The sequence below is a fragment of the Nicotiana sylvestris genome, chromosome 7, assembly GCF_000393655.2.
Source record: "Nicotiana sylvestris chromosome 7, ASM39365v2, whole genome shotgun sequence".
Lineage (NCBI taxonomy): Eukaryota > Viridiplantae > Streptophyta > Magnoliopsida > Solanales > Solanaceae > Nicotiana > Nicotiana sylvestris.
Window position 1 is genome coordinate 138,050,344 of NC_091063.1, and position 25,102 is coordinate 138,075,445.

Below are 25,102 nucleotides of genomic sequence, written 5' to 3' on the forward strand. Positions count from 1 at the left end.
ATATATATATTTTTTGAAATTTTTCTTTTGCGAGAAAAATAAAGTAAAAATAGTCAAAATAGCTATATTAGTCCTAAATTAAATATTTAAGCTAAGAACGTAAAAATTCCCGGGGAGGGTCAAAAATCACGTGCTTACAATTAGTACCTGTTGTTACTACGCCCGAAACACTCATTCGCTTAACTTCTTTTATTAAACTTTTGACAAGTTATGAGATTTTAGTTGTAAAGTGGCTGTAGGGTTTGGTATTGTTAAAGGTATTAAAAAATGGCATCCTTTAAAAATGGAATTGAGACTAGCCTCGCCGAATAAAAATACAATTTGTGGGGCCCTCATAGATATATATATTAAAAAATACGTAGACTTCGGAATGTGTCGTTTAGCGAGTTTCACGGCCTTCCCAAAATAAATGATACGTTAGTCGCGTTAGGCGCGCCTTTAACTAAATTACTTTCTTAAACTCGGGTGCACATTTATGTGACCCAAATCCAAATCTCAACGAAATCGAAATGTGTCTCTAATCACGGGTACATTGATTGTGACGTGGGCTGAGATGCATTTCCATGACGTTGCAAATTCTTTCCTTTTAATAATGAATGAGACGAGCCTCGACAAACAAAAAATGCACAAGCTGCGGAGCCCTCTAAATGTATATATTAAAATACTTAGAATTCGAGGACAGGCCATTTAGCGAATTTTACGGCCTTCCCCAAAATAACAAGACACTAGTCGCTTTAGGCGCGCCTTTAATAATTTATTTTCCTTAACTCGGGTGCACATTTATGTAACCCAAATCCAAATCTCAACCGAGTCGAGATATGTCAAATAACTACGGGTGCATTGATGTAACGTGGTTCGAGATATATTTTCACGACGTTGCAATTCTCGTAAAAAATAATAATAAAAGCGGTCAAGAGTTAAAATTTGCACATAAGTTCATATTTGTATAAAATCAAATAATCAAGCCGAATATAACAGTTGAGCGACCGTGCTAGAACCCCGGAACTCGGGAATGCCTAACACCTTCTCCCGGGTTAACAGAATTCCTTATCCGGATTTCTGGTGCGCAGACTGTAATACGGAGTCATTCTTTTCCTCGATTAGGGATTAAAATTGGTGACTTGGGACACCCTAAATCTCCCAAGTAGCGACTCTGAAATAAATAAACACATCCCGTTTCGATTGTCCTTTAATTGGAAAAACTCTCTTGTACCCTCTCGGGTACGGAAAAAGGAGGTGTGACAACTCCTACAGCAAATTGCCTAGTTATTTGTATATTCTAGAGAAGACTTATTCGAGGTTTGTAGTTAAATTGAAGAAGACAGACGATGACTGCTTCTTGTATGTATTTGTTGCGATTTGTAAGTCAATCAGTGGTTGGGAATATTGTAGGCCAGTTGTAGTAGTTGATGGGACCTTCTTAAAGTCAGCATATAGGGGAATAATGCTAACAGCTAGTACAATGGATGCAGTAGATATTGAAGTTTTATTGTAGAAATATTGTAGCTTGTATGTTTTTTGTAGTACTTGCAGATTTATTGTAGATATATTGTAGAAAAGTTGTAGTTTGTATGTATATGACTTTTTCTGCATTTTTTATATATATATATGCCTTCTTCTGCATTTTTTCTGCAGCCAATTAATTGCTTTTTGCCACATAATATAGGTACCATATTACCATTGGCATATGATGTTGTTGATTCAGAGAATGACGCATCATGGAAGTGGTTTTTTGAGCAATTCAAACTCGCATATGGTGAAAGACCAAATATGTGTGTTGTTTCGGATCGGAATGAGAGTATCTTAAAGGCAACATCTATTGTTTATCCCAGCATGCCACATTATTCTTGTATGTGGCATATTTGGACAAATATACGGGCAAAGTTCAAGAAGGGACATCTTAAGTTAAGTGAATTATACTTTGCCACGGCACGGTCATACACCCTTGATGAATTTAATGAAAGGATGTCAAAGAGAGATTGACCCCCGTGTTAAAGCATACTTATACGATATTGGCTATCATAGATGGTCTCGAGTACATGCTACGGTGAACAGAACTTAGACTATGACATCAAACATTGCAGAGTCGTTGAATGCTGTAACATAATATGCAAGAGAGATGCCGATAGTAGAACTATTAGAGTACATGAGGACCCTTCTTGAACGTTGGACAAAGGAAAAGTTATTGAAAGCAAAGGGTACATTCACATACCTTGGGTTCAAATTCAACAAAGAGTTGGATGACAACAGAACATTGTCGCACAAGCTTAGAGTAAGATCTGATCATTTATTGAATCAAATTAATTTATACAGGACAATGCAGATATTTTGTATATAGTTTGAGTTTAACCGTATATGAATTATTTTTTTGTTTGTAATGTAATCGTAGGTAAGGGCTTCAACATACTACATCCATACAGTACTAGATGGTGTGAGGCACTATATTGTTTGTCTTGAAAATAAGAAATGTAGTTGTGGCAATTCCAGCTTGACGAACTTCCTTGTCCACATGCTTTGGCTACTTTAAGACACAGTGATGAGTCTTTTGAACAATATTGTTCTCCTTATTACACAAGGGCGAACCTCTTGCGTACTTATGAAATACCAGTAAATCCCCTGCCTGATGAAAGCAAATGGAATGTGCCACAACATATAACTGAAGAAGTAGTAAAACCGCTTAAAGGAGGGAAAAGGCAGCCAGGAAGACCTCAAAAAAAAAGATACAAAACATATGATGAAATAATTCAAAGAAGTACAAGGTTTCATGCGGCAACTGCGGATGAGAAGGGCATAACAAAAAATCTTGCAAGAATGCACCCAAAAAGAAATAAAATCTACAATTAATCTTCAAAATTAAGATAAATAATCTCACATTAATTCAGTGCTTAAAAAACATAGATATATTTGCAATTTATATACAACATTTCTATAGAAAATCTACAAAGCAAAAACAACACAGATTATGTGGATTTTTAACAAATAAAACAAGTGAAATAACTAGTGAAGAAATTACTAAATTCTTACCTTCATAAATGACTGTTTTCGAACATTTTTAGGAGATTTAACACTGGGGGCTTTTTTTGAATTTTCTTCTTTTTGGGAGTTTTTGAACTGTGAGCCACCTTTGCTTTCTTTCCAGGTTTACTGATAGGCACATCTTCTACAAAATCATCATCGAACATTATCTCTTTTCGTTTCCTATCCGCTTGTTTGATTGTCCTCGAAGATTCTCCAGCATCGAAATCATGTTTTTGTTTAGTTCTAGCTTCAGCCCTGATTTGACGCGGAGAAAGACTATGCTTCATATCTATAATTGCATGTGCAAATTTTTCTTGCTTTTTGGGTGAATGTGGTGATAATACACTCAAATCGAAAGAAGGTATATCAGCTTCTAGAGCTTTTTTAGGGTTGTGCTTTGATGGTTTGTTCTTCTTCATTGAGAAATTTTGAAGTTGAAGGTAAATGTGTGTATGAACTTTGAAGATTTGACTTCAATTTTGACTAGTTGAACAAGAAAAAACTTGATTTTGGACATTAATGGTAAGGAGTTACATATGTTTCTCTGGTTTTAGCAGAGGGAATAATGGTTTAAAACGTGGGTGTGGGTGATACGTGGGTGAGGGTGTGGGTTTGGGAGAGAGAAACATGGGGGAGGGGGAATTTGGAGGAATATACGGTACCTTAATTTATGAGAGATATACGGTACAATTAATGTACCGTTAAAACACCTTATGGTATAGAATTAGTAATTAGGTATACTAAATGTAATTATATCAAACCTTAAACATTGAGGGTAATATAGTTTCCTATATGGCATAGGAATGTAAAAATTCCTTTATGGGACTACTCAGGCTCCATTTAAAAGGAACAATACCCACTTTTGGGTATCATTGAAGTTATACGTGCATTGCATAAATTTTTTACAAAGTATATACACTCGGATCTCTTCAACAGGGGTGTTCACAAAAATTCAAAAACCGAACCAAACCGACTAAAATAACCAATCCTTTTTTAGTTTGGTTTAATTTGGTTTTGATTTTGAATTTTAAAAAACAATCAAATTTGATTTGATTTTGGTTTTAACAAAAAATAACCGAAAAAAATCGAACCAAACCGACTATAAAAGTAGCTATTATAATTTTTTTTATTACACCTATATAGTATATTCTTATGCAAAGTTTCTAAAATGTTATGGTACATGTTAATTATTTGCACTTTTAGTCTAGCTCTTTGCTATTATAATAGTCTAGTTCTTTGCCTTTACGTTCTAGTATGATTAGTAGTTTTTTTTTAGCTAAATACAAGAGTCTATTTCATGTTAAAAATAATCTACTTTTAATTGATTTTTAAAATTAATCATCACTATTTGATTTAATTATCATCAATATATTCTGGTGAATGATAGATTTCTCAAAGTGCAATTGATTTGATAGTGTTACGTTGATAATGTAGTTATCAGAATATATGTTTGATAGTGTATGTCTCATATTTAAGAAAAAAATGATAAATAAAAATCAAAAATCAAAAACCGATAAAACCGACATAAACCAAATCAATAAAAAAACTAGCTTAATTGGTTTGATTTGGTTCTAATATTTGAAAAATCGACTTCCTTGGTTTGATTTCTTTTGAGGAAAAAACCGATCCAAATCGAACCATGAACGTCCCTACTCTTCAATGCAACTTTAGAAACCAAATCTGAAGTTCTTCTATCTTTCAAATGCAAATTCATAAATTCGAATCTTAGTTAGTTCAATCTCTTCAATGGAACTTCAGATTTTAAACCTTAAGTTCTAAAACATAAACATGTCCTTCGAATTTCAACAATCCAACACATGATTCAACGCCCAAATCTACTCCAAATGAGCTCAAATTTGAAACACAACTTTCGAATATTATAAACAACAAACCTCAATCATCAAATGTTTAAAACAACAATAAATTTAACAACACGCATTTTGCAACTAAGAAGAAGAAGAAGTAGAAACCTTAAGCACAAAGAAGAAGAAAGTAGCAACGAAAAAGAAAAGAAAAGTGTATGTATTTGAAGTTGCCCAAAAATTGAGTATCAGTTAAATTATTTTTTAAGTGAGTATAAATTTAATGGGTGGCGAACTGGGCGCAACATGAAATGAACGATTGAGTATCATATGTAATTTGAACGATTTTCACCGGCAAAATGACCTTGAAATCAAATTAAAAGAACATGGCGCGCAATTTAGCAAAGAAAGAGAAGATGTCCAAGTTTTTTGCTCGTGCAATTTCAGGTTGTCAGTGATACGTAAAGAGAAGCCATATCTTCGAACAAAGAGGGTAAATTGAACTGCAACAAGTTATGCGACACTTCAACTCGTTATGTAAAGACTTCCATGTTGTTCATTACTTTTTGCTCCAACACCTTACAGAAAGTTGCAACATAACATAAGTTATAATATTGGTATGGTGTATAAGATAATTAATCACGGCATAAGAATTTATATTGAGTTAATATATTGTTTGGTTGTGATTTCAAATGTAGGATAACTAATCAATGTATTATTTTAGACACCAATTGATACAGTATCTTATCACACCACCAACATGAAATAACTAATTCGTGTATGAATACACGAATAAAGCACCAAAGGACAAAACTTATCTTTTGCCTTTCTCAAGAAGCCTTGAAGACCAAATATCCTAGGATATAATCTTAATTCATTATTTTTTTAGTTTAAAAAGTGAATAAATAATTAAAACGATACTTTGTGTGCCAATTTTAATGCAATGAACCAAACACCAAACAACAAATAATTCATAAACTATTAATTCATGTAGTATTAATCCATGCATTACTAATCCATGTATAACTAGTCTTAGAACCAAATGACCCTTAAGGTTACAATCTATCCTTCTCAGCTATTTAATAGTTACAATCCATCCCATTCTAAGCGTTTCGTCAAAATATCTCTCACACAAACAAGGAAGTTCTTCAGGCGATCACATTTAGGTTACCATCTCTCCTAAAATTTGCTAAAATGCCTGAAAATTGAAGGATAAAGTTAATATACAAACACGAACACCAGTTTATCAGTTATCAGGAATCCCTAACTTCCTAGTTCCTAATTACCAAATACAGAAGGTCGAGCTGAGCAACCTCTGGAAGCGATACGCATAATCCTCAAATACAACTGTTACTCCGTACCAGCAGCAACACCTGTGGTTGGGAGTCCCAAGACTGCCCTTTACAGAAAAAAGCACTTGCAACACTATAAGGCTGAGGGTATTTTTATAACCTCATTTCAGAACCAGAAGATCCATGAAACTGATTCCCATTAGGAAATGTAAGGACCCTGTTCGCATCAGCCTGCCAGATACTTGAAAGAATGGAACCAAGAGCTTTGTCAAGTAGCAATTTCTAGAGGGAAAACCAACAAAACTCCTGGAGTTTAAGATATATAGCATGCCCACAATCTACATGTGAAGCACAAATCTCAGCGTCGGATCTGATAAGAGATGAGCTTCAGTGAGCATATTGAAGCAAATAGGACCAAGAGCAAAGGGAGGGAAACAATGGGAAGTACCCACCCCCAGGAGAAGCCCATAACTCACAGGGCAAATTAACTGGCAATTGACGATTCCCTGGGTTTCTCAGCGAGTGCCTCCTTATCAGAATTGCCCATATCACCTGTCTGAGACTGGTTGGGAGGTGCCTGACTTGAACCTTGAGCATCCGATTCAATTCCAAGAACCGTTAAGACAGACCTAAAATGATACAGAAGTATATATCCTCAATAGAGATGAGTAATAATCCTCGTCATATACATGTAAAGACTGTTGAAGTGAACCTTGGAAGTGAAGATTTTATGTGTGGTTGGTTTGCATGTGCAACTAAAGGAGCTCTGAGACCAGGCGTTCTACTCAATGCATTTTCAAGCTGAGCTGGAGGAAGCTGAGAGCATATCAAGGTCATGAAGGAAAAAGTTAAGTTTAGACTTCTTTATGGTCTTACCAGCAACGTAAGCAAAAGAAACAACTTTCAACAAGTTCGTGCTGAAAACCAAATCTACCACGTACAGCCCACCTACCACCCACTTTCCAAACTCCAGACAACCCAGAGCAATGTTTGCTCACTTCTTTCATTGAACAGAAATGATGAGGAACAAACAATTTCATATGGAATTAAGCCAAATTCAGCAAGGTGACTTCTGGCTTGCCTCAAATTTCATATTACAAATTTAAAATAATGTTCGCGCTGGAGCATTTAAGATAAGAAAACTTTTGAAGAGTAGTGAGATTTGAAAGGTTCAAAGTGTAAACAACTGAAAGAAGCCCAGGTTCCATTTTAGAACATAATAAAATGTATGTTAAGAGGAGATTGTTAAAAGTTTGCGTCAGAACAGAAACTCGGTAATGCAACCTCCATATATTTATTGTCAAAAATTAAAACTATCATAAAACTACCTGATCAAATGGCGGCTAAAGTGCATACAAATGTCTAAAATAGCGTCAGTTGCAACAACATACAGCATCAACTTTTACCTTAACATTTGAAGGCTCTGCTTTTGCTAACCCAATTTCGCTTAAATTATCTCATTAAGCATGATGATACAAGAGTAAGTTTAAAGTGCAGATAGCATTCGTTGTGCAATGATAAAAATAAATAAACTAGTGGAGATCTTAAAGTCGATTTATTGGGCAACGTCACATTTTTGTTTATATCAGATAGTTTACAAGCATTTGATTAATTAAACCTTGTGAATGTCATTAGATCAAACAGAACATAAATTCTAATCAAGCCAAGACTTGTAACGTAAATCGCAATGGTAAGATAGTTGAAGGAGAAACATAGTTAGCTTCTACAGCTAAGGCATACCTGAAGCAGCACTCCAAAAGATTGTGGCTTGGTCAAAAGGGCACATTTCACAAATCCTACCCACAGCTTCGGGTATTTCCATATCTGGACAACAAATATGTCAGACTTCACTATGCATTGATATAACTCGCAAAGTACAGGCAGTACATACCTGCTTACTAACAAGACGAGAGAGGATCTCCATTATGAAATCCACCTGCGACAACATTATTAAGGGAACTCAGGCACACAAAAGTAATGAGACATGAAAAAGAGAAAACAAAAGGTTCTAGTATTATGAGGAAGGAAGCTGGCATTCGTTCATTCTCCATGTTCAACTTATACACAATAGACTTTATGATGCTATAGTATTATCAGGAAGAAATATTACAAGCCTGAAAGATGTAAAAGCAAGATAGTTTATTTGTGCCTTGTCACGAAGAAGAAGAAGAAGAAGAAGAAGAAGATTCTAAAGAATAAAGATTGACTCTTCCACAGAGCGGAGGATAACTGTAGAATCATCTCCTAGCAATGTAGCATAAGCACAGATACAAGCATTGTTCTTATCTAAGGGCTACAAGATGCAAAAGCTGGTTTAATCATTTCACACAGCTGCTCATCACATTATGTATGCATTTATAACCGGGAGAAAGATACCATGACCAACACATGTATCTTACCAGAGATGGAAAAGCACCAATAGCTTGTATTACAGTCCGCATGAACAGCAACGGAAGAGGAATTTGTTCAACCTGCCCCCAGAAAGAATAATATATTTATTCTTTCAGATTAATCCAGATTTCAGATTCAAAGAAGAGTTGAAGCTAGAAATGGACGAGTAAAAAAGGAGCTATACCAATTGGTTCAAGACCTTTGCAAGAACCTGATGCGTGAACGTCTGTCTCTGCTCAAAACAAGCATTGCATGCATCTGTGACCTGCAAAGTCAATATTACCTCTAAGTGGCAAAATTCCAAGAAAATGCAGAAGAGTACGGAAGTCAAAGGGGTAAAGAAATATGCCTTCTTCAATGGAATGCCTTCTCTTTCAGGATCAATCCTATGGATAGCAATTAATGCTTCAGCAGGAGTTAGCACTGGACCTGAGTGAGCTGATCCCTGTACAAATATTTTTGAACCCATGTAAGGATCAATTGTGAGAGGAAAATACTACTGAAATGATTTCTTATTTTTTATAACTGTGGTGTCTGAGCCAGCTTGCACGCGCCTTGACTAATTCCACGGGATACCTGCTACCTCCCACCAGCACAAGGTTCTAAGTAACTCTGCCCACAAACACACAGGCAAATGGAAAGAAATCACTAGTGTCTTTTGCCTCCACTGGGATTTGAACCTAAGGCCTCATGATTCTCTTCCCATTTCTTTTTATAATAAAGAATAAAGACTCATATTTTCAACAGAAACTTTCTTAGTTAAAACAACTCTGGAAGTTCAACAAGGTAGAATATGCGGTTCAATTTTCATTCAATACTCACATTGGCCACCAAAACCTATGACTTCAGCAGTTTCCCAGTCAAGTTCAGACTTCGTAGGCCTTTTCACATCATTTACAATTTTTCTTCTCAAACTTGCAGATCCAGAACTTTAATCAACGAAGGCAAACAGCACTTATACATATATCATACACAAACTCCAGAAAATAGAATAAGTTGTCTAGACATAACAGGGCATCAGGAGATAACACATAATATGGCCTCTAAACTAAAGCAGGTCAATAGTGAGTATGCACCAAAAGACCGAATATCTTCTACCATTTTCACCTTGAGAACCAATCTTAGTTAAAACTTTAGGAGAGATGAAGCTTGGGGCTACAGCCTAGGTAACAGCAAACAGTCATTAATATAAATACCAACCATACTATTAAAAATAAGTAAGAAGGAATATCAAATCAACTGTGGGTGTTAAAAAACAGAGAAGAGTACTGCATATAATGAAAGAGTCGCCTCCTCTCCCTCAAAGAAAGAAACTGACAGACTAAAAGATAGGAAGTAAAAGGACCACAAATAACAGCCCTTGAAAGAAACATTGTTGATAGAAATGCAAACTGAGTACCTGTAGAATACGAGAGAGAGCACCTTGGAATTTATCCAATGGAACATTCACAACATGTGGGAAAAGCAGCAAAACCTGACAAAAAAGCGATGCAAGAACTAACTCAAAGAAAGTGGGAAGTAGAACGAGAAAATAACAGAAACATGTGAATGACATAAAGCCAAGGAAAAAAAAAGCCAAAACAAAAGGAAAACCACAAAGACTGAAGCAAAGAAGAACAGTCTAACACTGCCACAATTTTTTCAAGGAGTTTCTTTTGCAGTTCAACAAACAATGAACATCTAATTTTGGAATAACCACCTCGTGCATAGACCATTTAAACTTTCTTATTTATTACAGCCATTACTTCACTGTCGTGTGCACGTATAATCACCTCCTTGAGCATAAATTAAGCCAAAGGGAGAAGAGTGATGTAGCAACTTCGCAGCAGTGGATGCACAGAGAATGCAAGAAACAGGGGGAAGAAAATTGTAAAAAATAGGCCATAGAGAAGAAAAAAAAGATAAGTACCTCGTCTTTTGACAGGAAAGGAAGTATCATAATAAGAAGTTCAACATCCTGTGAAGCACGAAAGCAAACTTAGAGGATCAAATACTGATCACATCATAATCTTAGCTTTTGGACAGAGAACAAGAATCTACTAAGCTACATGAGAAATGCTGCTGTTATCTCCACTGAGTTACCATCAGTTCTACTGATTAGCCAAGGATACCATGCACCAGACATAGATGAAGTTACTAAATTGTATGCGTCTACAAGTCATTTCATATTTTTCCGTTGAACATTTCGACTTGAAACCCATATACCACCTAGTCTCCAACAGTTGTGACAAAATTCAAAATAAATGTAAAATCCCATTGCAACATGCTAAACTTTACATTTCAAAAATGTGAAAGACGAAACTCAAGTTTCCTATTTTAGTTACATAACTTTAAGACTTCATTTTTTTGTTTGTTTCGAGAAAGGTAACAGTTAAAATTAGAAAGCCCAGCACAAAGGTTGTGCTGGTAACCATTTAAAGACTCCAAAAGAAAGCAAAAACCGATCCTTGTACTCCTTACAAGGATTATCTATCCTTTAAGACTTCATTTAATAACTAGCAGAACAACCAATTTAGAAAATACCACTTCATTTGACTATTGTACAACCTTGGTTTGATTTTTACCTTGTAATTCTAATGTCACACTAACAAAGCACTTTGTTTAGTAACTTCTGATTTACATTATTTTTTCTTTTCCCAATATAGGTAGGTTAAACATGTACTTATTACATGATAGTAACAAATTTTTGATACCAAATGTAAATGGAAGGTCTAGGTTTTGGCTTTTCTTTTTGTTATTTCGTTCCCGTTTTCATTCAATATTTTTGTGCTTGGCAAAATATGATCCAATAAGTTAAAGCTAGAAAAGGAAAGTAATGCTAAAAGGGGAAAGAAGTAGATAAATGCCACAGAAGATCGTCTATTTTACTTCACTAAAACATTTTCAATGACATTACTCCTAGGAGAAATATTTCAAATGAAATTTCCTACTGTTACTCGACTTAAAATTGGCTTTATGGACCAAAATGGAAGGGATTCGTGAAAGAGTTTTGCAAAAATTTATTGGAAGAACTATAAACCAGCAACTTTTTGGAAAAGCTTTTGCAATAATTCAAAAATCATCCACAAACAAAATTAAATGGTATGTCCTCATTAGGAAATACCAAATACTACCATATTAAACTTCTGAGAAATATAATTAGTATATCAAATTTTTTATCCATCTAAAAAGGATATTAATTAGACAAAATCGCCCTCCATAAGTTTGTAACAATTCAATGAAGTATAAGGTTAATAGGTGAATGGAAAACTAAGACACTAAGATATAGAGTAAACTTCTAACATTAAACCATTGGAATTTTTTATTACTACGGATTCATCAACGAACAGCATTGCCACTACTCAACTAACCATCCTATTACTTTAATATATTAAAATAGCATGTTAGTTTGTTGTAGATACTTCATATAGCAGTCCAACAATAGAAGTCATTTTCAATAACTATAATCATACTTGATACCTTTACTTTAGTCTCATATAGCTTCCTGATTGTAGTTATCAGTTGTAAGGAAGGAACTGTCCCCTCGGTCAACGTTTGCAAAACCTTGAATTATGAACAAAAATAAGTATGTTAAAGAGTATATTTCTTCTTCCAAGCTTTCATTAACTGGACATTGAAGTGCATCAAGACCTGCATCAATAGCTTTTCACTTCCACTTGGTGGATCTGATATGATCTCAAGTAGCTCAGATGAAGAACCAATTGTCCGAACTAGCATATGGATTTGTTGATGTATTGCCTGCATAACATTTAGCAGCTCTCAGTATGTTCAACATAAAATTAAGGCGAAGCAGGGATAGGAACGACCAACGAAGCTGTGAACACAATTCTAACAGAAAGTCATCAAGGTTTTAAAGCAAACCTGCTGTACAGCCTCGGATGCACGACTATATACAACAAATATTTGGCCAAAAAGTGAGTGCTTCTGCTCAGCAACATATACAAGCATTTGTTAGGTTATGGAAGTAGTAACAATGTCTCATCGAACAAGGACTAAATGTTCAATGACAAGCAACAATAGCCAAACTAAGGAGAAGAACCTTAGTACAGAGTGCAAAATAGAGCGACATGCACCGCTGGCCTTCAGCTATCAAAAACGGTGATATGCTTCCAGCAGTGGATGACTGAAGAGTGTCAGAGGACACATCTTTGGTGGTGATAGAAAATGATGGTCCTTCTTCCGTGGGTTTCTCTGAAGCAGAATCCTGAAAAAGATAGCATCAAGTAGCTGCACGAAAGAGAGATAGCAACAACAACATGCCCAGTATATCCCCATAAGTGGGGTCTGGGAAGGGTAGTGTCTACGCAGACCTCACCCCTACTTTGTGCTGGTGCCTGGTAGAGAGGCTGTTTCCGAAAGAGAGCTAGCAAAAAGCAAGTATTTCAATCCCAGTATGCAGGTTATGAACTAGAGAACACATACTCAACAAGCATCATGAGTACTTTTCTCTCACTTCACTTCTATTTTCATCACTGCCTCGCTTTCTTCCTGGTTACTTCCTTCAACTTCCCATAAAGGGAGAGGGGAGGTTGGGGGTTCACATATTCAGACAAGTTTCCTTGTTCATTGTTTTCTTACAGTACACAAAGATATAGCAGCAATCAATTAACACTGAGTATGAAAGACAAGCAACCAACAGAATTCCCTCTCATTATCCAGACTCCCCCCCCCCAAAAAAAAAAACCCCACCCCACCCCAAAGAAAGGTAACACACAGAGAGACAGGGAATGTCTAATGTGCATTTGTCATACTCACTTGTTATGGCTTCCTATATTAAACTTTTGACATGAAACTAAAATTTACTGCACCAAAACACATCCAGCAATCGTAAGAGTATAATAATTATCCAAAAATCTAAACAATTCTGCTTATGCGTCCTTACTTGTTTGCACTTTGCACATCTGCTGATATGTGCACATCTGCCACTATCAGCATTTTTAAAGCAGAGGCTCGAAAGCATGTGCAGCAATAAAAGTATAACGAGAGGATTGCTTTCAGGCCATACTATGTTAACCTATTCTCTGAGAATATTCTGAAATTTAGAAGCGACTGCTGCACCCTCACCCCACTCCGCCCCCAAGGCGCATAAAAGCAACAGCCAACCAAAAGATGTTAACAAGAAATTCAGCTTTCATAATGAGAATTAGCACCTTCTGCAATGCAGGATTAGATCCATCACCATTTGAGTCTGCTTTATGATCAACGGTTGAAACTGACATCAACATTTCATTGGCAAAGTGCTCTATTTGTTGAGAGATGAATGTCAGAGGATAAAGCTTGTTGGCGACCTGCAAAAGTAACATCAAATAGCAGTTGAAACAACTGCAATAATCATAAAACTAGTCTGATACACTAGACAGCCAAGTTACATATGAGATACCAGCCGTATTGCCTTCATGCGCACCTCCTCCAAGTGATGAACAGCACTCTTTGCAATCAAAACAAGATATAAGTCAGAGCATGGTGATGTGAGCTAGAATTCCATCTATGGAAGATTTAACTTTTACCAACAGAACAGAGAATGGATTTCATCTGAGCCCATCACCTTGAAAGAAACGGATCTCTCAACCGAGAAAATGATGAGATGATACATGGAATCCTTCATTGCAATTTATAAGAAGGGCAATTCATATGAAGGGGCCACAAAGGCAGTAACTATAATGCTGCAAAAAGCTATTGCACTTACAACTACTCATTGCTAAGAACTCGCTATCTTTTCTTTTATATGTAAGTGTTTTACTAGTAGTACACCAAGTCAAAAGCAGGTAGTGAATGAATGTCGCCACAATCATCTATCAAATTTGTCCAATTACCCATGCAAAAAAGGAATTTTTTTTAAAAAAGATCTATTTCTATCATCAATAAGATTTCAATGACAAATAAACAAGGTTCTACATCTTTGCAGCCAATCTACCATGCAACAGCTAAAGATCATTGTCTCCTCTCATGCTCCATGCTAAGTTGCACCAACTTAAAACAATCTTCCCCCTCCTCATGCAAGTAGCAATATTCTAAAGGTGGGACAGCTCATATATAGATATTGACTTAACTATTCATTTCATCCTATGACCATAAGTTTAAAACCAGGGTAGTTCGGGAAACTTTGAACACCCTGTTTGTTCTTATATATCAGAACCAAGATACAGCTCTCCACTTGTTTGGCATTTTCGTCCTTAAACATTGAATAACCTGGTTAGTCATACTATTCCGACCTCTTCACAGCACTTACAAACCTTATAAAGTATCATCTGGACAAGAAGCTTTTTAACCATCATAATTTTCGGAGCATCTTTTACTTCAGCAGACCTTGTTCTTCTTTTATACATAACGGTGGTACCCGGACCAACTTGCGTTCACCTCAACTATTTCACCTGATACCTGGTAACTCCTGTCAGCACACTTGTCGGGTAACTCTGCTCCTCCGAGGTTTTAGGCAGATAAATAGAAATCACCTAGTGTTTTTTGTCTTTGCTGCAATTTAAAATCTGATCTCTCATGGTTTTCACCCACTTAATTGACCACTAGACCATACCTTGGGTGAACCAGTAGACCATATTCTAGTGTAGCTAAGGTATCTATCCCCGTGATTTGTGTTGATTAATTAATCAAAATAGTTTCTCTATTTCTCTTTAATCTCACTATCTCTTGTCAAAACTTGACGGATATATATATATATATATATATATATATATAAAACCATCGGCAACAATGTAGAAAGAACTAAAATCAAATTATGCCCAGTGACGGAAGATTCTAGTTTAAACTAGCACTTCTTCAACAACTGCCAAAGTGCTGACTGCTGACCATGAATGCATTCTGGTATCAGGAAAGCTAAAACCTCCTTAACACATCTTGTATAAGAACAATCACATCCCTCACCACATTGAAGCATGGAACTGTAACATGCATGAGATAGAAAGTCAATATAAAATACACAGTTCATGTTTGTTTATGCCAGTATGCCTATATGAAAGATCTGCTAATCACAGGGTAAGTCCCTTCTTTGACAATGAGCAGACCATACAAATTGCCAAAACTGCAATGTTGTATTGATTCAGCTCTGTATATCTCAAGAATAAATTCTTTCGCCTATCAACAACTAATCATGTAATAATAGTCTCTGTTCTGATGGTTGGCCAAGCAATATAAGAGAAGATGCAGATATGTGGCACTCAGAACAGAAAAGGTAAAATTGCTCCAAATAAAAGATACAGATCAAACATAGTACACTGAAGCAAACCTGTAAAGCAATTCTGAGACAGGCCTCTCTCATTGGAGGTCTCATCAGAATCAGGTTCCACACAGTACTGAGGCCTTGAGTGACTCGATCTCCACTATGTAAATCCTTCTCATCCTTTTCAGAACTACCAGGACAACAGAAGCTCTCTAACAACTTGAGAACAGAATTTGGTAAGTGAGGAGCTTCACCAAGCAATCTACTTAGAGATTTGTCAGAAGCTGGAAAAGAATCTCTAAGTGTTTCTGCCTGCAGGATTAACATATGCAGGAAATCAGAAGAATGCAAAGCATTTACCCACCAGGGAAAAGGATCATATACATACCACTGTAAGTAGAAATGTTTCATATACAGATGCAGCAGCTGTTGAAGAAATGAAATCCTGGTCTTCTTCTGCACGCCCATACAACCTGTAGAGGACACGCAATGTCAACTCGTGCCCCTAAAAACATCCAATGATTAGTAATCCTAACACAATTAAAAGGTACAAACATAAAATAAGAAAAATATTACTAATTCGTATGATACCGAGATATGTTTGCCATGAAATATCAGAAGGCGGTGCACAAAAGAGAGAAACTTAGCAGGTCAGGCAGAAGACAACAATCAACATGCTACCCCTAGAGAGACAGATATGTACCGATAAAAAGGACTAGCGAATTAGAAGAGAAACTCAGCAGGTATAATAGCCACATTAGGGTCACAATCGCTAGCAAAAAACAGAACACCGCCACTAACTACCTCCTGGAAGGACTCATTAAGGGCAGTCCATGCAATCAATAGCAGCAGATGTAAGCAAACTCAAACAAGCAGCACTAAGTCTGTCCCCACTCAATTCAGCAAGATTCAAAAAGTACTCAAATTCAGAACTCTTGTGATGGCTGAAGACAGAAGATAATAATCAACATACTGTGCTTCGCGACACGGAGAGATGTATTTGAGAGATTAATTAATAATAATTGAGAAGGAAAAGCAGAGCTGATACATTCATCATAGCCACTGCAGGCAACCGACAGTAGCACAAGCAGACAGCTAAAAGAGGCAGCAAATGAAGTATATGTTCAAACTCGACCCTCTTGTTGTAGCTAGCAACCTAAACTCAGTGCAGCATATCTGGCTTAATTCAGAAGTCAGCAAGATTCCAAATATTCTCACTTTTCTAACGGTGGTGACGGAACCAGCTTGTGCGCACCTCGAATATTCCACCGAGTACCCGCTACCTCCAACCAACATACATACCGGGTAACTCTAACCAAATATTCTCACACTTCACTCAGTAGTCTCCCACTTTGCTCAATAGTGATAGCTAGCCCACCCAAACCTAATTTACCTTGTTTTAATATGCCTGAATTACTTCTGTTAGTATCTTCTTTTATAACCGTGGTGTCTGGGACAGCTTGCGCGCGCCTCGACTAATTACACGGGGTATTTGTCCACCAAGGCTTAAACAGGTAGGAAAAAATCACCTAGTAGTTTTTGCTTCCACTGGGATTTGAACCTAAGACCTCATGGTTCTCAACCCACTTCATCGACCACTAGGCCACACCCTTGGGTGTGAATACTTCTGTTAGTATTGAGCAGCTTACATGTCTGCACCAGGTTCTGGACTCCTAATTACAAGTGTCCCTTCCTCCCTCCCATGCATTATAGACAGACCATGATACCAACAGTGAGTACCATTCGCAAATTAAACATGCTCCATGATGTTACCTTACTCAAAAAAAATTAAACACGCTCCACGTACAGCCACATTACTGAGAGAAGGAAAAGAAAAGTGAATATAATTGGCAGGAACAGCGCCTTGTTATAAATAGGCAAAAACTACAGCTAACCAATCCATCAACTATACCTCAATCTAGCTAGGTTCGGGTTTTCTAGTCCTTTGTGTCCACTGGGCTCTATTCAGGTTCCTTTCATCTAGATACCAAATGATGTCTTTTTAAGGCAAATTAAGTGCTTTCCAAGTCTCACTCCTCCACGGGCTACTAGGTTAATCTCAACTGCTTGGTTCGCTTTTATGGAAGCTGCTATATAATATCCTAATCTTAACTAAACATACATCGATTCTACAATTTAAGCAGGTTTTTATAAGCAAGAAGTTTGTGAAGATCTGAAAAGAAATTCAAAGATATTTTTTTAAGTTTTTCCCTTAAAAAACCTTTTTAAAAAGTTCTTAAAAGATTCAGTGTAGAGCAACAAAGCACAAATTATTGACTATTGGAATGAAATGGGTCCAAACTTAAATAAACAGTGAAGAGTCATATGCTTGTTGTTGTAAGAATAGCAGTGAGGCACTTCTTTTACAGTTCTTCCTCCACATGATGAATGCCCAGAAATCTTTATTTCTAGAAGATAAAACACAATTACTAAAGTACGTTTTCTTTTGCAAACTTCTCCAAAAGAAAAAAGATCTTTTTCGAAGTTATCTAAATGGGCCTTAAATCATCTCAAGCAACTATGCACATGTGATACTGAGCTAACTCCGTCTGCTTCTATCACCTTCAATCTTCTCATTGTCACCGACTCACCCTTATAGATCGATGAATCTAAAGATCTATGTAGTACATAGCCATACCATCTCACGCGAACTTTCCTTATTTCATTGTCTAAGTATGCTATTTGCACCCTCTGTGGGTGTGATGTGATCAGTTCTATCTTGCCCAATCTTGTATAACCGCAAATCCACCTTAAAATCCAAATTTCTATTATCCATATTGTGCATAACATTGTTGGTCTCACAACCATTCTATAGAATTTGCCTTCCACCTTGTTAGGTGTTTCTACGTATAACACCAACATTCCTTCATCTCAATCATCGCATTTTAATTCTAAGTCATATCTGCATATAATTATCTCATTCTCCTGCATGATTGCACCAAGATATTTTGAATTGTCTGCACTTAGTCACCATAATCGAGTCCAATCTCACTTCACATTGGGGCTACATTTGCATTGCGTATATTCTTACTCCTACTTATACTTAAGCCCTTAACTGGAGTGTTTCTCCATATTTTTTTGCCATTCTATCAACTACCTTGCTAAATTTATTAATGAACACAATATCATGCAAAGTAAATAACAGGATAATCAATTACCTCATGATTCACATAATCTGACAATATATGTGTTTGTAGAAATTTCCAAGGGTTTAGCTCCGAAGAAAACTACAGTTTCGAAAAGAAAAAAAATAGTTAAAATATTCCGTTCGCACTCAATAAATATATGCATTGGTAATAATCCTTGGGCAAATACCTCAACACCTAAATAGGCAAGAAGAGAAAAGCGGGTTTGAGAACCTCCAGCAACTGTAACTTGCTTATAAGCATCAATGACACGAGTGAAAGCTGACTTTTGTATATTATCCTTCTGTTCGTCAGGTAGGTGGATGACTGGAGCAGATATTTTGGGTAGAAGCAACTGCGGAGAAAGCCCAACAGAAGCTGCCATTGATGAGTTTACGCTGGTTACATCTGTTACTGCTGCTTTTGGACTAAGCTCCTCAGACCTATCAGTTGAAATCGATGGAACTACCTCCAAAGATGACCTCACTAAACTAGACCCTTGCTCTTGGCTCCCATCCTCAAGTTCAGCGGGATCAACTGATGAAACAACTATGAGCTCTGATGATTCATCTTTGCGAACTACAGAATCTAGACCAGGTATGAAATCCTCAGTGTTTTCAATGTCAGCAACATCAGATTGCATTGCTGAGACATCATTCTCCATGAGTAGAGGGGTACTTTTTGAAGAAAGAGGTTCAGTTACATATTCCGGTGCTTGTTCGCTTGCATAATTTAGGGCATCAGATGAAACATTAGTAGTGACAGAATCAAGGTGCTCGTCTCCTTCTTTAATTTGCTGCAACTGAAAACATGTCCAACAAAGAAGCCCGTGAGTAATAAATTAAGAGCTTAAACAGAGAGATAAAAAGTCAATCAGAAACTGCCACGCGAGGACCTTTACATATGCACCCCGTAAAAGGTGGAAAAGATAAAATAACATATATTGAGGAATTAGGAAAAGCATTTTAGACCTCCAGCTCGATGGAGACCAAATTTTGAGCATATTTCTCGCCTTTTTCTGCTAACATACTGGACTGAGAAACGACGTCTGACAACAGTGATGACAATTGTTTAAAATCAGATTCAATTTCTGGCTTCAGAGGTGGCTCTTCATCATCATCAACTTTTGGCTGATTCGAAGGTAGATTTCTCATATTAGCCATCACAACATCAGCTAGTAAGTCAGCTGATATGCTAGAGATTAAAATATCCAATGATGCTGCAGCCTTTTCACCCTGGGCAACTAATGTACCAAACATTGCAACAAGTGGTTGCAAATGAACATTATCTCCATCTGATCTGGTTGTTGTAGAACCTCCAGTTGAAACTCTCTCCTGGTTCGCACTTAGCTCTTGTTTTGGTTCCTTTAAGACAATAGGTGCCGCCCGCATGCGCTTCTTAGAGAGATTATCATCTACCAGTTCAGCATTGTCCTCCACCCCTGATCTTTTCGTTCCAGCAATGCTTTGTCCACTATCCGATGCTTTAACTGAAGGCTTTGACTCCTAAAAGAGGTTAAGCAGTTTTGAGGACAATGAACTTCAAAGCTAGAAAACAAACTAATCTTTGAGGACTATGAACTCTAAAGCATCTGCTAGTGTGATGCATTGTTTGCCATTGATAATAAACCAAGAGGGAAACTGAAAACAGGAACCTCTGGGATTGATGAAACATCCTTCAACTCTACATGTCCATTATTCTGGGAATCGTGGCTTACAACTGGTTCTGCTTGAACTCCTGCTCTCTTTTCTCTGAGTGCACCTTCTAGTCTGTCCCGCCACTTCAGAACCCAAAAAAGAAAAGACAAACGAATTCATGATCAACTTTTTAGCCAACTGAACATTTTTGTGATACAGAGTCATTGTGTTCAGACCCAGCATGGGCCAAACTATTTGGCCAATCAAGGAAAGTATAGAAAGCCTAACGAATTCTACTTCGAAAGATGAAACAGATTACCGGTGCAGCTCCTGGGTGTGTACAATTCAAGCAAGAAACAAAGGCATTCTTCAAAGCATGGTATACCCCAGAAACATGCTTCTCATTACGGTCGGAGCTTGAAGGATTCAGGCTAAGCAGAACTGGCAGAATACGACCATAAAAAGCCGGCCTTTTAGTCGCAATTGCTGAAAGACTGGGGATAAAGGAACAAATTATACTTTATCAGAAAAAGGTAAAAGGAACAAATCATATAGAGGTTGTAGTGTAAGAAATATGGATCTCCAAAATGCAGGTCCATTAACTAAGAAGAAAGATCATCACCAGTTAATGAGCACAATGATCATCAAGCAAGTAATTGACTTCACCGCAGGAAATCTAAGCTGATCAAGCAATAGACCCAAACTTTGACTTGCTTCAACAGACAAATCCCCAACATTTAGTATTGGATGACCTCCACGAAGCCACGAAACATTGAATTGTTCAAACTTCCCTGAAAAAATAAGAGATCAATTTGGAGACACAACATTTGTAATGCATAAACAACTTACTTTAGAAGATATCACAAGTTATTTACTCACTTCACACTTTCAAAACATTTAATACCTTCAATGTCCAAAGCAGGCGGTGGCTCCGAACTGACACTAGGATTCGGAGTGTAAAGTAACACAACAGATTCCACGAACTTTAGCGCAAGCAATCTTCTTCCATCACTTGCAGGCTTATGGTCATGTTTCAAAGAGTTAGTCCCACAGCAAGCTAGACTAATGTATCATATGGTTCTGACAAAACTATATACCTGAAATGCCATTGTGTATATCTCCTCCCTAAACTTCAGCACCCAGGCCCATGCTGATTCAAGAGAATCATCCAATTCACTTGAAAACAAGCCCTAATAATGAGATAGCGATTTTGATGTTCAAGAAAATGTCAGTGTGCAAAGTTCCAGCTACGAAACTAGAGAAAAGATGCACTTTTACTAGTTAACAAAAAATAGGTATAATTATCAAAGTGATCAGTAATAATACCAATACTCATTGGAGGAATCATTGGGGAAATGGTTTTCATTCTCATGATGCTGGTTTACAATTGAAGGAACTACTCAAAGATGGTTTTACTACACGGATAAATGTTTATCTGTCAGTTTTATATTCATTAATGTGGTGCTTATGCTTTCCTGAGCCGAGGATATATTGGAAACAACCTCTCTATCCTCACAAGGTAGGGGTAAGGTCTGCGTACACACTACCCTCCCCAGACCCCACGGTGTGGGATAATACTGGGTATGTTATTGTTGTTGTCAGTTTTATATGGATAGGATATTTTATAGATTAAAAAGGAGAAAACACCGTGGAGGGAGCTAAGTTGGGTTTCTAGGAAAAAAACATATTTGATCATAATGTCTCAAAAGAGCATAGTCAGTCAAAGTAACGGTGAAGACATAAAGTGTCCAACTGCTTTGTTTACAAATTTATACACATGATGTACTCTCCCTCAAGGTAGGGGTAAGGTCTGCGAACACTCTACCCTCCCCAGACCCCACTCATGGGATTATATCGGTTTTTTGTTGTTGATGTACTCTCCCTGTTTCGTTTTATATGACATTATTACTATTCATAAATCAACAATTTTTTGTAGACTAAAATTTCTTTTTTGCATAAAAGAGAAGTTTATAGTATTACATCAAGTAAATTTTCTCTGATTATACAAATTTTATTACTGGAAAATAAATGGATTTATCAATGTGCAAATTCAACAACTTGGCCCCTTTGTACATCAAACCATGTTATTCATTTTGGAACAGAGTGAGTAATAGCAATCATGGCATATTTGAATTCCAGGAATGAAGGTTAGGTCCAATATTGGTACCAGATCTTAGCCTAGAACTGTCATGCAAGATGGACTTATAGGCTATTAAGTTGCACGTAAGTACTAACCGAAGCATAATTTCTTTCCTCCAGCTTCTGTTGGAGAATGTAAGATGTCTGATCAATTATTCAACTACCCAAATTACTTGATCCAAAAAAAGATTTAAGGTGCTTCAAGCTGTTGCTGTTAATGTCAACAGATATCATACATGATCCCGTTGTTATTCATAAGAAAGGCAGATAGTTAATAATAAAGTTCATTGGTTAGAGAGATGACTGTGAAAATAGGCAAAAAATTGCTTATGTAAGCATGATAACTGCCAATCCAATAAGCTAAAAACTTGCAGACAGTTGATCTCTGAAGATCTTAAATCTGGTCAAAAGCAAATGAGGCATATTTGAAGTTCAGAATTCAGATCCGAAACAGTCAACTACCTGGATTGCAACTTTGACTAGAGTACACCGAAATATATCAATTCCACAAGTGATTGCTTGTCGAGCAACAGCTGGGGTATCATCCTTCAAGGCAGAGATCAATACGGGTACAATATCAGGTATGAATTCTCCGTGTTTGAATCCAATATAACCAACCATCCTGAACAAATAATGCATCTTTTCAATTTGCCTCCTCATGATATGGAGTTGTGAAATCCAGTAGATTGCAAAACAAGCTTTACAGACAGAAGCCTGCTTATTCGATTCTGAAAACTGTACTGGGTAAGACAGCACCGAAGAGAGCATGCCAAGTGTAAAATGAAAAGGAGCTCAGTTGAAATATAACGACCAAACTGGCAGGGAAAATTTCATGCTATGGTCAAGTGTCAATATGAGATAAAAGTAAACTCATAAGACAATTAAGCTGGCAGTGTAAAAGACATCTCGTGAGGTCTTAAAAAGCATAACATACATGAGCAATAACCAGAATCTAATAACAACTAAGTATTTCAAGAATTTTATAGTAGATAAGCACTAATGCTCTCACTTACTCTAACTAGAAATTATCAAAAAATCCAGTGCAGCAAGTAAAAGACATTGGAGCATTCTACTGGCCATTGCTTTGCCTCAATAGCTAACGTATATAGAATGGCAGCCTCATCTGTATCCCCTAGAACTAAACTAAAATTTTCCATTTTTCTTGCTCCTCGGTTTTCACATTTTATAATCAACAGGGTCTTGTTATCAGAAAAACAATCAACAGACTACTCAGCCAGTTGAGACTTGCATATAAATCTAGACTGTTCATCTCCTTATATTTGGACTCATTTATCTCCAGTACTCAACAGTCTGCAGTTTGCTTTTTCTTTTTGATGATGCTAGTGTCCTCCCACCAGCATAGGGTACCGGGTAAGTCCTCCACCTCATTGACCACTAGGCCACACCCTTGGGTGCAATAATTTGGGGTTTCTAACATTAGAAGTTCTTTACATTTTCTACTAACATAAGAATCGTGCAAGAATTAACATAAAGCAAGAGACTGGCAGAAAACTGAAGAGAAAATCATATAAAAAATATAAAAGACACGAACTTTATTAGGAGTACTATATAACTGTACTGCCATCAAATTACAAGGTAATGGACGAAATGCCAAAATTACATGTACGCCTTATATTGCAAACAAAGAGAGAGGCGCGTGAAGGAAACGTACTCAGCGGTTAATTTACGAACAGGGCTAAACCGATCAGATACGAGGTCAAGGAGAGAAGGGAGGAATTCAGAGAGCAACTGAGAGTCGGCGCCGGCGAGTTCATTATTTAACCGGCGCAAGCTGTGAAGCTTCGACGGAACATCGGAAGCGAACTTGGCAGCGTTGAGTAAACTCGCTATCCTTTCTCGTGAAATCGGAGACATCATTCCCACCATTGTTAAAAAGCGGAACCCTAGTTTTCGATGAACTTCAGTTGTTGTGCGAAAACATTTGCTTGTGAGAAGCAATGAATTTGAAGGGAGAGGATTCGATGGTTTTGTACTGCCGGAATTTTTCCTCCGCCGGAAGTTTGCTCCCCGCTACTGTGTGACGGAGTGTGTCCTAAGCAGCATAAGAATTAGGATTCTTATTATAAATAAATCAAATAAAATCGAAAAGAATAGACGGAGCCATACAACTTACAAGGAATGTAATGCAATTTATAAATTGTATGGGGTCTGTTAATAATCTCCTTATTAGATACAGGGTTATTTAACAATAATCCGTGATTAATAATTCTGAAATTCATTTACATCGTAATTATGGTATTATTATATCTCACATGCATATTAAGACTCTTTCCCCAGAGTCTTTTAAGAAAAGGCTAAAAATAAAAATAAAAGTTTATCCCAATTTATGTAATTTACACTAAATGCATATTTTAAATTATATCCTATTTTTGGTCCAATAAATCAAAAATTATCCAGTAAAAATATTCATTACATGATTATTACTTAATTCCGTATTATAATCCTATCATTATAATCTCGGGATAACTTGTTCCCCAACTAAATGACCCTATAAGTTTTATAA

At 36.8% G+C, this 25,102-nt stretch overlaps 2 protein-coding genes across 4 annotated transcripts; one reads left to right on the forward strand and one right to left on the reverse strand.

Annotated features, from left to right (window-relative positions):
* The first annotated feature begins 2,119 nt into the window (after positions 1-2,119).
* Positions 2,120-2,844, forward strand: LOC138873837 (uncharacterized). Its single transcript, XM_070152318.1, has 3 exons — positions 2,120-2,272; positions 2,390-2,446; positions 2,488-2,844. Exons 1-3 carry the CDS (start codon positions 2,120-2,122, stop codon positions 2,842-2,844), a joined length of 567 nt encoding a protein of 188 aa, XP_070008419.1.
* Positions 2,845-5,775: 2,931 nt separating this feature from the next.
* LOC104210037 (uncharacterized) lies at positions 5,776-24,688 on the reverse strand. Of its 3 annotated transcripts, none has more exons than XM_009758833.2 (28): positions 24,251-24,688; positions 23,041-23,200; positions 21,537-21,629; positions 21,344-21,458; positions 21,062-21,230; positions 20,759-20,933; positions 20,457-20,582; positions 19,774-20,307; positions 18,993-19,604; positions 18,836-18,904; positions 16,066-16,182; positions 15,744-15,989; positions 13,884-13,931; positions 13,654-13,791; positions 12,543-12,707; positions 12,365-12,427; positions 12,134-12,241; positions 11,963-12,046; positions 10,413-10,460; positions 9,903-9,977; positions 8,853-8,948; positions 8,688-8,768; positions 8,512-8,583; positions 8,004-8,048; positions 7,853-7,936; positions 6,825-6,928; positions 6,589-6,741; positions 5,776-6,482 (listed from the first exon to the last, which is right to left on the reverse strand). In XM_009758833.2, the coding sequence occupies exons 1-27, from the start codon at positions 24,463-24,465 to the stop codon at positions 6,597-6,599; spliced, it is 3,987 nt and encodes a 1,328-aa protein (XP_009757135.1). In that variant the 5' UTR covers positions 24,466-24,688; the 3' UTR covers positions 5,776-6,482; positions 6,589-6,596. The 3 variants fall into 3 exon arrangements, with proteins under 3 accessions (XP_009757135.1, XP_009757134.1, XP_070008525.1); XM_009758832.2 differs by having other exon boundaries at positions 6,565-6,741; positions 24,251-24,687; XM_070152424.1 differs by lacking the exon at positions 24,251-24,688 and adding an exon at positions 22,675-22,789 and having other exon boundaries at positions 6,565-6,741; positions 23,041-23,102.
* Between the last annotated feature and the right edge of the window lie 414 nt (positions 24,689-25,102).